We start from the raw sequence: 15,004 nt of genomic DNA on the forward strand, positions 1-15,004 counted from the left end.
ATCCAGCAGTACGAGTCTTTAAATGGAAACAACACTCAAAATAGTCTTTATCCTTCATTAAAGCAGAGTCCGGCCTGTCCTCATGACACGACTGACTGAGAGCCGTTTGAGTGCCAGCATAATGAGCTACTGGCACTCTGACCATTATTTAACCATTAACAACACTTTCACCTTCACCTCCAACCAAGCAATGGGCACTAACTAGTCTAAACGATACATTGTTTTCCTTCACACCATGTAAATAATGTACAATAATCATATTATAATAATTTTGTTGCATTGTACAAATGTTTAGATTTTATACAGAACCACTGGACCAGCTGAAATTTTGGCGATGATGTCTACAGTTCAGAAACACTTGAGTGAGCAAAGGCAGTTATTTTAAAAAGCTGAATACTGGCATTAGCACAAAACTCACACCTCAGTCCCTTAAAGGTGAGGTTCAACATTAAAAAAAAAAGATGTTTCTTCACCATTTGCTAGCTCTCCACTCTGTTTGCATGTTGGGAACCTGTCTAATGTGCTTTTGAAGCCCTGGTGTCAAAAAAAGTATGAAAAAAGATGAGGCTATTTCTCTATTCCTGCTCCATAAGTGGGTAAAACGGACTTTTATTTTTTTGTGCTGTTTCTGATTACATAAGGTGAAACTGACCAAAAGTGCAACAAAACAACTCTAGTTGCAAATGTGTTTCTGTGGTAATTCCTCAGATATAACATTCCACCAGAGCTTCTGAACATAAACAAACCAGAGAGTGCAGCAGTTACCCAGAATCGCAGGCATTGCCTTTAAATATAAGCACATCAGTAACTATACACTATAGCATTGTGTGTTGTGCAAGTACTTTCTGGACAATGCAGCTATAACCTGGCTGTTGAGGTTGAGATTGGGAATCCCAGGAATTATGAGAGTGAGTGCACTTCCCTGTAAGTAGTGTTTATTTAAAATTAGTCATATTAATGACCACCAAAAAAAAACCCCCTGTCTACCAGTGAAAATCACTGGAAAAATTAAGAGTACACAAGTGCATATACACACCCACATGAAACTGCTGTTTTTATCTGCAGAGTTCCAAACCACAGCTCCTTTCATTTTGTTTGAGGCCGGACTGGGAGAAGTGTGGCCCCATGCGTACACACCCTACAAAACACTGTAAAGCCTGGGGGCTTCTGTGGTAGGCCATGCTGACCACCATTCCCAACTTTGTCAGCATGTTTGCCTACGATTCCGTAAAGAGGTTTCTCCATTTTCTTTCTTTCTCTTTTTTTCTTCCCCTCAGCACATTACTGGGGATGACAGACGCTTCAATCACTAACTAGACACTTTAAGAGAAATAACAGAAACCGAAGGGTCCCTTTCTTTGCAGTGCCCCCATAAGATGTTACAGAGGAGGTGAGGCAGAAGTGATGGTACACAAATATAATAAGAGCGTTTCACATGCTCCACTGACATCATGCGTTACATGAGCCTCTGTGGCAGGCTTCCCATGAGATATCCTGTGGAGCCAGCCTTCTAATTATAATCACGTTTTCCCAGAAAATAAATTGTTAGCGTTAACATAGTCAGCCTCAAACGGAGACCACCTCAGAGGGTGGATAAGAACAGTGAAGTGCAGCATCTGAGGAACAACTGAAGAATAACTCCTTCCTTTATCCCAAAGGTGTAACGCTCAAAACCGTAAAACCTGCAGAAAGAACTCAACATAAAACATCTGAAGTTCATGCCCCTATAAATCATTCAAATACAGTGTCAACAACCCATGGTTATTTGCATATTAAAGCACCACCCCAGGAATCTGACCCAGTCATGGCCTTATTTTATTGATCCCAGGCTCCAGCAGCTCTCAGCTCTAAGGAATGCCCCAGTAATCGCTCACTTAGACAGAGAATGGGGATGGGGTGGTGGCTGCGGTGGGGGTGTGCCAGGCACCTGTTTCATTAGTGCCACACATCTTTTCTCTCCAGTCTCTGCAAACTCGTTATGCAAATTTCCACCGCTGTCAGGATACATTAGCAATGCTGGACGGCTGGCTTGTCAGCTGTGTTAATTGGTGTAGGTGCCTTTCTTTATTAGGTAACCTGAAGTCTATTTGTTTCTTCCGTTCCAGGGATTTTATAAAGTTGCGACTTCTTCTAAAACTTAAGCAAAATCGCATCTAGATACCCCCATGGGTCTAGATCCTAATTCAAACCATTCTGGACAAACAATTAATAACCAAAGACAACCATGAGCATGTTGCACAAGGGCATTCCTGGGAGTTGACAGCCAGGAGCCTTTTGGAAAAAACTTCCATCAGAGAACGAGGATGCTGAGCTATTCCTGTAGCAACACCCCCCCACTCTGCCAATTTATTTTAAATAGACCTTTGGCAAACTGGTGTTAGTGGAATGGCAATGGTTGAATTTTTTGCTCATTCCTTAGACCTACCATGATTTAAATTCAAATTGGTGCACTCGAGACTTTTTGCCACGCAACAAACAGAATAAAAGTATCCATACTTCCACCTACACTTCCTGTAGTTCACAGCAGTCTGTCATAACGGTCAAAAGAATTATATTAATCTTAAGCCCAGACCCAAATTTAAACCTCTGTGGTCCTGAAGTCCACAACTGCACATGCATTCCAGACCTGTAAGGCTAAAGGGTGTCCTATGTCTCCTTCTAGCAAAAGTGTTTACTAGCACCCTCTGTGCACGCTAACTGTGGCCTTTTATGCCAAATTCCTTGGGATACACGCAATGACCAATCAGAGTGGGTGGTTTTGCTAACATTCGGACTGCCAACATAGCGGAGTTAAAGAAATTCAGATGTGTGAATGGCAAGTCAAAGTAGATGGCAAATTTGTTCAAATAACAGGGGTCCAGCACATATTAACCCTGCATGTCACATGAGTTTGCCCCAAATGCATGTGTTTATAGTTTATACCCAGCATTATTGGGCTACACACTGTCAATGTCACGACAATTAAGACATTCAGGAGGACCACAGGGTTTAGGAAACTTAATTGAGCTAACCAATGACTAATCAACTTTTGTTTTTTCCTCAGTTGATGAAGCTGGAATGATTGGAGGAGCAATATTCAAGCCAAAGAGCTGAAGGAAGCTGCTCACTTCCTCCAGTTTATAGCTTAGGAGGAGTTCATAACACAGGTCTTCAACCTTGTTTCAGGAGACTTACCCTCCTGCGAACCATAATCATAATCAACTACATCTGATCCAGTTAAACAAGGTCTTCAGGAGGTTCGGAATAACAGCACAAGGTGTGTCTGATTAGTCTCAACTAAACCTCTGCAGGAGATTGCATCACCAGGAGCAAACGCAGGGAAACTAGGCTTAAGTGAGAGCTTATATAAATAAACATTAGGGTCAATGTCTTTCACAACTTTGTCATCCCTGGTTGTTGATGTTCTGAGAGACTGTATGAAGCTGGATATAACTCTGGGAACGTATCTTTGAAATCAAAGTTCAGAACGCGTTCAGCAATATAACAACTATATATTATTAATTTTAGTATTGGATTATATCCTTCTTTAAATGGCAAAATCACTGTTCAAAATGCTGTGTATTCCAGGAATAAGCTACAACTCTGTCTGGGAAACAATGCGAATTTCATTCTTTTCATTAAAATAAATATTTAAAATTGAATTTGACTCTATGAATGATTCAATGTAGTCACTCACCTTATTGTTTTAATCAAAGTAGAAAGCACCTTTCTAAAGCAGCTAAAACCATAAATCATAATACCAGCTTATTAATGAGTTATAACATAGCCTAAAGACTATAATAATATGTTATAGTGTACAAGTTAAAGCACCTCAGGGGCCAAATAACAAATGACACAGATACATTTTGATATGACGTACTAACTGCTATTAACTGCTAGAGACAGAAAGTACAGGCTAGGCTTCAACACTAATACCAGTCACCAGAGGCTTGATTGCTCATTTCTTTCTCAACTGACTAAATACAGACCACAGAAGCTTAAACTTGGTTTAGAATGAGATTTTACACTGATTTCACTAGTAAACAATACAGCAATTAGTTCAACCAAAAGGTAGGAGAGTACAAAATACTGGAGTTTTCCAAACCCCAGATGCATCTGCCTTTACATCAGAGGATCCCACTCCCCAGTGGAATCTCATTTCCATCCCTTAGGACATGAATGATGGAGAACTCAAAGAGTAGGGAGACTGGGGGAAGGGTGGCTTAGCTATGGTAATATCCCAAGAGAGGTCCCCAATACAGTGCTTAAAATGTATTAAAAGTTGTATCTTTTTGCCCAGTAGTTGTCCACAAAATTTTCATACGCCTACCTTGAAAACATCCGACAAACTGTGAATATGCAAGAACTCATTTTTAGAAAACAGTACAGCTCCGGCCTATTGTTTCTTTGGCATGCTGGAGTTTGAGAACCCCAAAATGCCTGAGAACATGTGAAGCATAAGATACAAATTATATACTCAAATGCAATACATTTAGAAAGGGACGATTTTAAGGGTTTTTTTTTTTAAATGTGCCCATCCATTTTTGTAATAAAATGACTTTGATGTAAGATATAAATATTATTAAACATTAAGACATGCGATTCACTCCAGTCCAGACTGCAAGAACAGACCACTCTGTTTTAAAAGCACATTTACATATTCATTCATTCATTGTCTGTAACCGCTTATCCAACTCAGGGCCACAAATTCACTGGGCACAGGGCAGGAACACACCCTGGAGGGGGCGCCAGTCCTTCACAGGGCGATACACACATGCACTCTCACATTTTTGAGTATCCACCTATCAACGTGTGCTGTAGGACACTGGGGCACCTGGAGGAAACCCACGCAAACACGAGGAGAAAACACCAGACTCTTCACAGACACATTTACATATATAATCCTAAAACATTTTAACCCCACTCATTCAGACTGAAGTTATAAGGACTGTTTACGCCCTTGCCTAACTTAATAGAGAGGCCCAACTCACAGCAATCAATCAGAATGGAGGTCTCATATTTTAGACTTAAAGTCCCAGCCTGTTTAATTTAGATGGAATAAGAGAGACTGGAAATTGATCATGCACAAAATGAGTGATGATTATGACACATGATTCAAGTGAACCAATCACAGTTGGGTTTCAGCAGGAAATAAATGTACTCATCTGGCCCTTCTGAGAGGATGTGCTAAAACACAACCCTTACATTTTTTGTATTCTTGCATTTGATTGAGGTTCAGAGTAGTAATTTAATGTTACGTGATCTTTACCTCTTGGAATTAAATATGATACTTTTGTCTCTCTGTATTTCATTAACACTCCTTATAACTTCGCAATAAATGGGCAGCGCTGAACTGTTGTAGGCTGAAATTAAATATATAGGAAATGTGATGGGTTGGGAGGCATTATAAAAATTTAAAAAACCCACTATATTCTATAAATACCTAGAGTGTAAACATTGTGTTCTTAACAGTGTTCACATACAATATCAATCTCCTGTTTGGGGGAGTTTCCTAGGACACTCAGTTTTCCATGATGTTGGCCCTTTTCAAGCTAAGGGCAGTCCATTAAATCCCAAACTTCTACAACTTAATATCTAAAAAACAACAAATGTCTTTTAGCAAAGCATAGCTTTAAAATCAAAACAAGGCCTGCTTGTTCCTTATGGGGCTGATGTACTGTCCCAAGACTGTAAAACTTGCACCCCCTTAGTTTTGGACGTTTTAAAAAGACACTGGTAGTTTTTCTGTTGCACTTTAACAAACCAGAAGTAAACATCACAATATTTACCATGTACTGTGAGAGTATTGTGGTGTTGTTTAACCATAATCACCCACTCTTAAATGCCTAATAGCCAAGGGGAGTCCATAGAGATTAAGATGGAGTTGATAGGCTGAGACAGAGTGGGACTGAAGAATATCAAACACCAAGAGTTCATACTGGAACATCAGGCACAGTAACAATATTCAGTCTGCAGCAGGTTAGCTCCCCTTTTCATGCTGAAGTTAGTAGTGTTTCTTTCCAGACTACAATGCAGCCAATCAGAGCAGGGATCGTTCACCTAGATGATATTTCAAGGTACAGTAACAAAAACACAGCCTGCAAAATTGTAACAAAATATCGCGATATTTTTCGTGTGTCGTGCGAGTATCGCGGTGTTGTATTTTTGCTGTATCACCCGCTCCTAAGTACCCCAGAAAATAGACAAAGGCTGTCCACAACGGGCTATAAGAGGTGTATTCGGACGAAACTTGTGTTCAGGAACGTGTTTTCAATCGTAAAGTGAAGAAACTTACCGGTGGTCGATTCTGGGGAAACATGGTTTTGTTTGTAGGTGACGGTTTGTGTTGTTTCAGCGCTCTCCTTCTTCCAGTGTGGTTAAGGTTGCAGCAGTAAGGAGAGTTGGAGCCTATTGTTGATCTCAAAAGTGCATTTGGCCTCGTTTCAGTGGCAGGCTAAAGCTAGCTAGCCTCATTCCCACCTCCAAGACTCCCTTTGTTCTGGTGTATCGCCAAAAAAGCCCAGAGAAAGGGGGAAAGAGGGGTACAATGTGTAGCTTCTAAGATGCTCCTAGTCTCGGTTTCGACTATTCCTTCACGTCGTAACTTCGACCAGGCGCTGGGCTCTCAGTGTGTCTCCCCCCACCTCACACCGCCCTGGTGTATTTGTGCAGTCAAAAATGAAGAAAGAGGAGGAAGAAAAAAAAAACACAGAAGGCGGCTACAGGCTAGTTCTGTGGAGCTTCCGAAGCGGACACGACACTCAACGCCGCCGCAGACTATCTCTCTCTCTCTCCCTCTCTCTTTTGTCTCGCCCGCTGTCCCACTCTTTTCACACAACCCTTTCCTTTCCTTTCCTTTCCCCTTCTCTCCTCTCTTTCTCTCTCTCTCTCCCCCACTCCCCCTCTCCTTCCTTTGCTGAACCTTCCACTGCTTTTCAATGGGACATTTCAAGTTCTTTTCTTGAGAGAAATCCCTCCCGCAGCGTGTGTAGAGGGAGGAAAGGAGGAGGGGAGGATCTAAATACTCAATTTTCACTGTTGTAAAATTAAATAATCCCAATCATTAAAGCGTTAATTGTTGGAATTTTCAGCAAATGGTGCCGCAAAAGGCCTGTAAGTTTATTTATTTTAACTGGAAGTGCCTTTCTAAAACAGCTAAATAATAATTAGGCCCTAAAAATATAGTCGTCTAATAAACGTGGGTAAATGTACACGCCGCTGCAAGGACCGCAGGGGCTAAAAATCACAAATGAAGAGAATAATGTAATTAAGGGATTCGTAATGCAGTGCATGTAAACAGCATTCTGCAATGTCATTCACATGAACAGCCCGAGACAGAGAGAGGAAGGAGATTCTTCTAGTGTTGCATAAGCAGAAATCCCTATAAGGTCCATAACCAATTCACCAAAAAAGCTACATCCTTTGTTTTTATTTATTTTTTGTAGTGTTTATTAATTTTATATATTTATTTGCAATTAAAAGATCTGTTTTTCTATGTTAGTCAAGTACATGTGCGCCTCACTCTAAAAATAAAACGCCACGGTGGGCTTAGTTTTTCTGTTTTATTTTCGGGAAAGTGTAGAATATCAGTAGAAATCGGGGCGCAATGAAATTGTTCAATGATTGAATGAAAATCTCCACGTGGGGTTTGACCCAGCCACAATCAACAGTGGAAGCAGGCAGCCAATCAGAACGTAGAAGTCCCACGTGGGGTGACGCTCCCCGAGAGCTGATTGGTCTGTGCTCCTACTACAGTCCCCAGAAACGTCAATCAAGCCAACGGCCGAGAAGCAGTTTAACTCTTTCGCTGCACGCGGAGCTGAACGAATTCTAAGGCATCGTGACGTAAAGAAAGAACGGTTCTAGGTTGAATTGTTTAAACCGTCGTTCTCCCTCTTTGCGAGGGGATTTTGCAAGGGGGTGTTTTTGTTTAGTCGCCGAGGGTTGTTTTTGTCTCCTAACCTAGATTCACAACCAGTGTTATTAAGACATTTTCAGATGGTAGTGGTTCTGAGATCTCGGGAACTCTGTTGAGAGGAAGATCTTAAGTCATTTAACCTGGACTTGTAAAAAGGCAGTCCTGACTTAGACGCATATCCGACTCTGTATTTGTATATGACGGTCTTTAAATCTCTTCCAAATCAGATTCCACTCCAAAGCTCCCATAACCTACATTTCCTTTCTATTTCCATTGTGTCCCTGGGGCCATTTATAAAATGTTTGCATATACAGATTTTAATTTTATAAAAGAATCATGAGGACAAATGTGTAGTTAAATAATTATCTATGAATGTGAATGTGATGTACAATAAACAAATTAATTAATAAAAACCTAGTGATGAAAACTAGTTTCTAATCTGACCTAGGAATGACAGCACCAGGCATAAACAAGGCCCCTGATGTCCACTTATGACATGAGTGTGTTTTTATGTATCACAAAGAGTCATACTTCACTGTTACATGACCATTTTGCAACCTCTTAATCACTTACAACTAAACAGGCTTTTATTTATTCATTTTTGTTACTGCACCTAGTAAAGGCAGATACGTAAATGCCCCCTGCGCTGACTGACAGTATTATATCTTGGTTTATTCTAAAAGTAGTTTGGCCTGAAACACTGCTTATAAGTTCAGCAAGAAAGGGTGGAGCTAATCTGCTGGAGGCTGAATAGACATATTGTAGCTGGGGTCCCACATATGGACTGTTGTTGTCTTCAAGTACATATGACATGGCGTGTGTTCAAATGGCTTTTGGTTGAGAAACAATGGATGCTGAAATCTGTTATGTGATTGGCTGGAACTGAAAAAGAGTGACAAATGTCCTGCCAGTTCAAACAAGTCAGGGCTCATGAAAAATAATAAATAAATACATAAATAAACACATTTTCCACTAGTAAACAGTGTTGGTGGTCATGTGTGCGTGTGCTCATCCTGTAATTACAGCATTTTCAACAGGACTTTTAGGCAGCGTGTGTGTGGACTGGAGAATCACAGGTGCTTTTGATGACTCCAGCAATATTCACATACTACCAATTAGTTTCTGAAATACACAGATGATTTAAACTGTGGACAGTATGAAAACATGCTGCTAAATTGTTACAATATGAAATAATATTATCACACTGTGGAGATTGTCCATACTTCAAGGCCACCATTACAGACAGAAGACATGGCTCCGTTTAATTATGCTCAGCACAAACCCATATATATATATTTTTTTTACCCTGCTGCAAGTTTCTTTAGCCTTTAATAACTCATTTACTGTACAAGAGCTGCTACAATATTTGCATTGAATCTCTCGACTGCATATTGTCCTTGAAAATCCCTGAGGAACTCAAGCCAAATTTCAGAGCTTCTCTCTTTTTGATGAAGGATGCGTACAATGTTTGCCTATTGTCGATGAATCATTTATGCCGTTGCAACACGCGAGCTAAACTGTCCCTAGCTGCGGAGAGAAAAAAAAAAAGTCCTGCCAACATTTATTGGTATTCCGGGGGCATGTTGCCTTCAGCTGGGGCCATAATTAGAGACAGATATTGAAAAAAAGTCATTTTCTCACAGTAGAAATCCCAACCTGCCCAAGGTGCTGTGGATAAAAAAAGAGAAAGGACAGGAAACAGAGGGGGGAGAGGGAATGGGAGTATGAGAGAGGAAGAAGCAGAAAGTAGGGATATGGTTAAAAGAGAGACAGAAATGGAGAGGCTACAGGAGGAGGAGGAGGAGGAGGGGATTATTGCCATTTTTTTCCTATGAATTTTAATGCCAAGAGCCAGTCTTTTCCTTCCAGCTTCTGGGATTGCATTTATTAGAACTAGTCATAAGCAAGGCAGTGTATTACTGCATCGGGGTTCATGTCAGATGCTGATGGTGTGTTGGCGTCAGTGTGTGTGTGTGTGTGTGTGTGCATTTTGATGTAATGGTAATGGTGTGATTAAAAAACATGATAAGAAACTGCTTAATTTCATGCAGTATGGAAAATTCAAAATGCCAACATTTTAAATAGTCTATTAAAAATAAAATATGCATCTCCAGTGCACCCCTCCGTCTCTTCCCAGCATATCTCATTGAAACCACTGCATCCGGGAGTAGCCTGTGTATATTTTGCATTGTTTATAGCTCAGTCGGACAGCTTTAGCAGAGCACTGCTTTTCAAAAGGACATTGCATTACCACATAAGGATGCACAATGTCACGAATATGAAGCACCGCTAATATGGAATATCATAAGCCATGAATGTTAGGACACCCCTTGTGGAGAATCTTCAACCTGCTGAATGTGTGGGAGTGAGTTATGCATTACCTCCAGCCTGGAGTATGCTTCATTTTGTGTTTCCTTGTTCATCATCTCAGCTTAGAGACACAGAGGACATTCCAAATATGGGTGGAGGGATCTTAATTTGTTCAAGTTTCCATATGTGTTTTTACACCTGGCTTTTCAAGCTGTCAAGGTAAATCTGGATGTGTTTCTGTCACCAGAAGTGTGTGTCAGGATCAAAATATTCAGACTGAATCAAATCTTTACCTCAGAATTAATTATCATAGCAAAGCTAAAAATGTATATTATAACCACCTCATATTTATTTGTAACAACCCTCAAACTCTCCAAGTAAATACATTTCCTGCTTCTTTTGCAAGAAACTTGAAGTGAAAAGGAGTGAGAGCAGCTGTGCTTTTCTTCGGTCAGTGTTTTTGACCTCCCTCTGAGTAAAGGGAGATTACATTGTCTTGGTGAAAGTGTCTTAATTAGACAGATGAGAAGAGTGGCCATGCCATTGATTTCTATATTTGCCGCCTCAATGTAAAAGCTGTCTGCATCCTGAAATGAACCTTGAAAAACAGCTCACACTCCTCCAAGTGAAAGCAAACAGTCTAAAATGTGAACTACACAAACACAGAGAGAGAGAAAACGCTTCATTTGGAGAATCAGAGAATCCCTCATCAAACAAGCTTCCCATTGCCTGGACTTGTCTCTATCTCTCTGTCTGTCTCTCTCTCTCTCTCTCTCTCTCTCTCTCTCTCTCTCTTTACAGACTCAGTCTCATGTCAGTGCAGAGACGGTGGGCTGATTTATTGGATTCTCCTCCCTTGGGAGCCACCCTCCACACACACACACACACACACACACATATACACACCCTCCTCCCATTTCCAGCCCTCCCCATCCCCCTCTTATCCTTCCATCCCCCTCCTCCCCTCCTCCCCTCTCCCCAGGGGAGTCGGGGGTAATGACCCACATCAGCGGCTACACACACACATACATACACACACAAATACAATCAAACGCATTTGTAGCCACAGGCATGTGCAACTGGGAACACAGGAATTCCACTTCTCCATCATTAGCCCACCTTAGTGACCATCACACTGAGACCTCATCACACACACACACGCCCACACACGCTCGCACACACACACTCGCACACACACACACGCACACACACACGCCCACACGCACGCACACACACACTCGCACACACACACTCGCACGCACACACACACACACACATTGGCTACAAAGCTTAAAAACTGTACCTGAATACAAACAATAGAGCAATGTTTACTTTTAAGCTTCCTCGTGTCTCTTGTGTGCTCATGACTCCCTTCTTTTTTATTCTGTCTTTCTTTTCCTTCCTATCTTTCTTTTGGTAATTCCTTTGTGCGTTCCTTTTATCTTTACTTTTATTTATTTATTTTTTATAGTTGTGTCATTCCTTCCATCCTTGCTTTTACTTTGTTCCCTTGTCTTTCTTTGAGATTTCTTAAATTCTTTCTTTTTCTCTTCCATCTTTTCTTTTCTTTGTCTTTTACTCTTTCACTAGTTCTTCTCTTCCTTTCTTCTTTCTTTCTTTTTTGTTTCTTGTCATTGGTTTCTTCTTTCTTTTCTCAGTTTTTCTTCAATTCTTCATTCCTTCCTTTCTTCACCAATTCTTCCCGTCCTTCTTTCCTATGTGTACCCACAGGCCTAATAAACTGTCATATATTTCAACGACTAATTATCATATTTGCAGTGCTATAAATATAGTGTACAGTGGATATTAGTGTGTGTTAGTTTTAAAGTGGGATTTTACTCAGGGCTGTGGGAGGACTCTAGATCACTATCCACTCCTGACTCTTTCTTCTCATCACTATGGGAATATTCAGAAGGATTTTAAGAGGACTCCTGATAGTCTCTCGGTAGAAGAATGAAATCCTTCTGACTAAAACGTCACCTCCCATGTTCATGAAGAGGATTCAGTAGAAAAAGTGTAGAAACAGTTTTAACTTCACATAATGAGAACAGTCACACTTCCCTGTGCATCAGCATCAGTTAAAGTGCAAATAGAGGCTGAATGTATTAGTGTCCGCTGGACGAGCTGTGATTGCCCCCTGTTGTTTATTAATGGTACTGCAGTCTGGGTCTAGTTTTAACAACTATGATGATGAGCCAGTGGAATGAAGTGCAGAGAATCTAGCATAGCCTAGATGTGTGTGTGTGTGTGTGTATATATATATATATTTATTTATTTATTTTTATTATTTTGGGGGTTTGGAGATCTAAAGGATGGTGAGGTGAAAATATTGTTTTAGAAAAATATACATGAAGGATCCACTATTCTGGTTTATGGCATATTATGTCCTATATGGGTTCACATCTGTACTGTCAGATAAAAGGTGCTTTTGTGTGGTGCCCTCTGATGGACTGGCGCCCCATCCGGGGTGTGTTCCTGCCTTGCGTCCACTGATTAAATCTAGGCTCCAGACCCACCACAACCCTGAACTTGAAAAGCTACTGAATGAATTAATTAAAAGCGTTAATTTCCCACATTTTCAAATTAATGACCCTCAAAATTAATTTCTTCTAATTTTTGACAAAGAACCACAGAAGTGCCATTGACGTGAAGCACTGAATAGCACCCCCTTGTGGAGTAGTTGCTAAAATATCCTGAAATGCATCCCCATTGAGTGAGTTACGAGCACGTTCTTTGAGGATTCTTCACATCTAAAAAGATTAAAAGATTCCAAGTGATATTTATAGTTATTTACTTTTCATTTCTGAGCTATTTTTCTAATTGTTTAATGTGTGAAACTTCAAAGGGTCAGAGGTGGTTTGTGGGTAAATCCCACATTATGAAAATGTATTCTCATGCACTTTTGTAAGAGGGACTCATGTACTGGCCCTAGGCACGGGTGTATGGTGTGTTTCAGAGGCATGATTTATACCTACTACAAAAACACTAAGATTTGTGTGTACGTACTTAAAATGAATGATGTATAATAGCCTTTACTGCTATTGTATATGAAAGTTTAGCACAAGAGTAATACCAGTGAAATTCAACTTTAAACAGCTGTGCAGAAAAAAACTGAAATGGAGAAAGTGAACTGAGAAAACCTACAACTGTTGGGAACGAATCTACTCTAAAAAATATTTCCTGAAAACAGGCTCATGATGAAGAGTCTACTCCCAGAGTCAAATTTTCAGCTTCAAAATGTCTGGGAGTTGGGATCGACTCATTTCAGATGACTTACGTACGCTGAAACACTTGGAGTTGACTAGGGTGACCAGACGTCCTCTTTTACCCGGACATGTCCTCTTTTTTAGACTTAAAAATGTCTACAAACATCCGGGATTTTGTTTTTCTAGAGCTTACATAGAACTTCGAGAAGCGTTTCGTTCACAAACTAGTCCCGCCCTCCCCTACTCCGATTGGTTCGCTTGAGTGAGAAGGGGGCGTGGTGAAGTAGCCTAAAATCTTCTGATTGGACGGTCTGACTCTAGCGCTACCGTTATTGGTCGATAACCTTCTCTGTAAACATTTAATTGGTCAGTCTGCACGTCAGTGGTCTTTGTTTACATCAGGCAAAGCTCATGTACCTACCCTCATCTGGAGCAGCTAAATCGAAACGTAAATGTAAGGTCTCGGATTAATTAAAAAAGAAATTCCCATGTTTTGTGTAGCAAATAAAAGTGTAAAGGACTAAAAGCACACATAGGTTCAGCTAAGCACACAACGGCAGCGAGACGTGTCCTCTTTTTCACCATCTCAGATCTGATCACCCTAGAGTCGACCGTCTTCAGCACATTTTTTACTCAAATACATACGATTTGGCTTGTATTACACATTCATAACACCAGTGTGATCTGTGCCATCTTTAATAAATGAGTAAATCAGAATTATATATATTTAATCTATGTGTTTGGCTCATGCACTCTCATACTTAAAACTGAGAGGATTCATTTATAAAAACCGTTAAAATGAAGTGGAGTCTTGGCGGGGGCACTGGGCAAATTATGGGATGTCTGATTAGGCTACACCAGTATATACGGCTACTCTAAATCGCCTAAAAACATAAAAACACACAAATAACAAATTATCCAAGGTTGCAAGTGCAGGTTTGAGAAATACCTCCATTAACATATCTGTGACATCACGAGCTGCCCCTACACTGCTGCCATCTAGCGGCCTGTAATATGCAATTCCATAAAAGCGCCGGAGAAGTGAATGCGAGCAGAACTGAAAACGAATTTGAAGAGAATATTTGAGTTATAATTTATATTACAGAAATATTTGAAGGTGAAAATGTACTTTTTTATGTCTGGAACATGGCTGACACTATCAGTAAAAGACCCAGGATTGAGTCATAAATGATTAATTAATTGGAAGTTAACAAACTATATTTAACACTGTAAACACCTTATTGGAAAAAAGATAAGCACAGAAACCTTCAAAAACTATTAATATGGCAAATACACATGGTATTGTCTGGAAAATTTGTTTAACCCTGGTCAAATGACATATTTCCAGCATTAAATTTTTAAAAAGGTACATTGCTTTAAAAAAATTAAATATCATATTTAAAATATATATATATATTTAATTATTATTTTAAATAAATTATATAAAAGTAGTTGTGTAATCTGAAAAGCTTCTAAAGACTCAGAAATAATCAGTTAACTGATTATAATAAGCAAATCAAGAAATGTTTTCAGGAATAGTCCATATGACAGTTCTAGATCCTAAAACATTCTCAGACACCTGAATTATGTT

General features: G+C 40.0%; 1 protein-coding gene across 5 annotated transcripts in view; it reads right to left on the reverse strand.

The window, feature by feature from the left end:
* The window catches only part of tle2a (TLE family member 2, transcriptional corepressor a), a 41,656-nt gene extending 34,805 nt beyond the window's left edge, over positions 1–6,851 (reverse strand). For 4 of the 5 annotated variants that reach the window (XM_066647145.1, XM_066647142.1, XM_066647143.1 and 1 more), the window contains exon 1: positions 6,275–6,851. In XM_066647145.1, the coding sequence (XP_066503242.1) occupies positions 6,275–6,298 (24 nt within the window). In that variant the 5' untranslated portion in view covers positions 6,299–6,851. The remainder of the gene's footprint in view (positions 1–6,274) is intronic. The other variant, XM_066647144.1, reaches the window with a different exon arrangement.
* Positions 6,852–15,004: the final 8,153 nt, after the last annotated feature.

This window comes from Hoplias malabaricus, chromosome 16 (genome assembly GCF_029633855.1).
Source record: "Hoplias malabaricus isolate fHopMal1 chromosome 16, fHopMal1.hap1, whole genome shotgun sequence".
Lineage (NCBI taxonomy): Eukaryota > Metazoa > Chordata > Actinopteri > Characiformes > Erythrinidae > Hoplias > Hoplias malabaricus.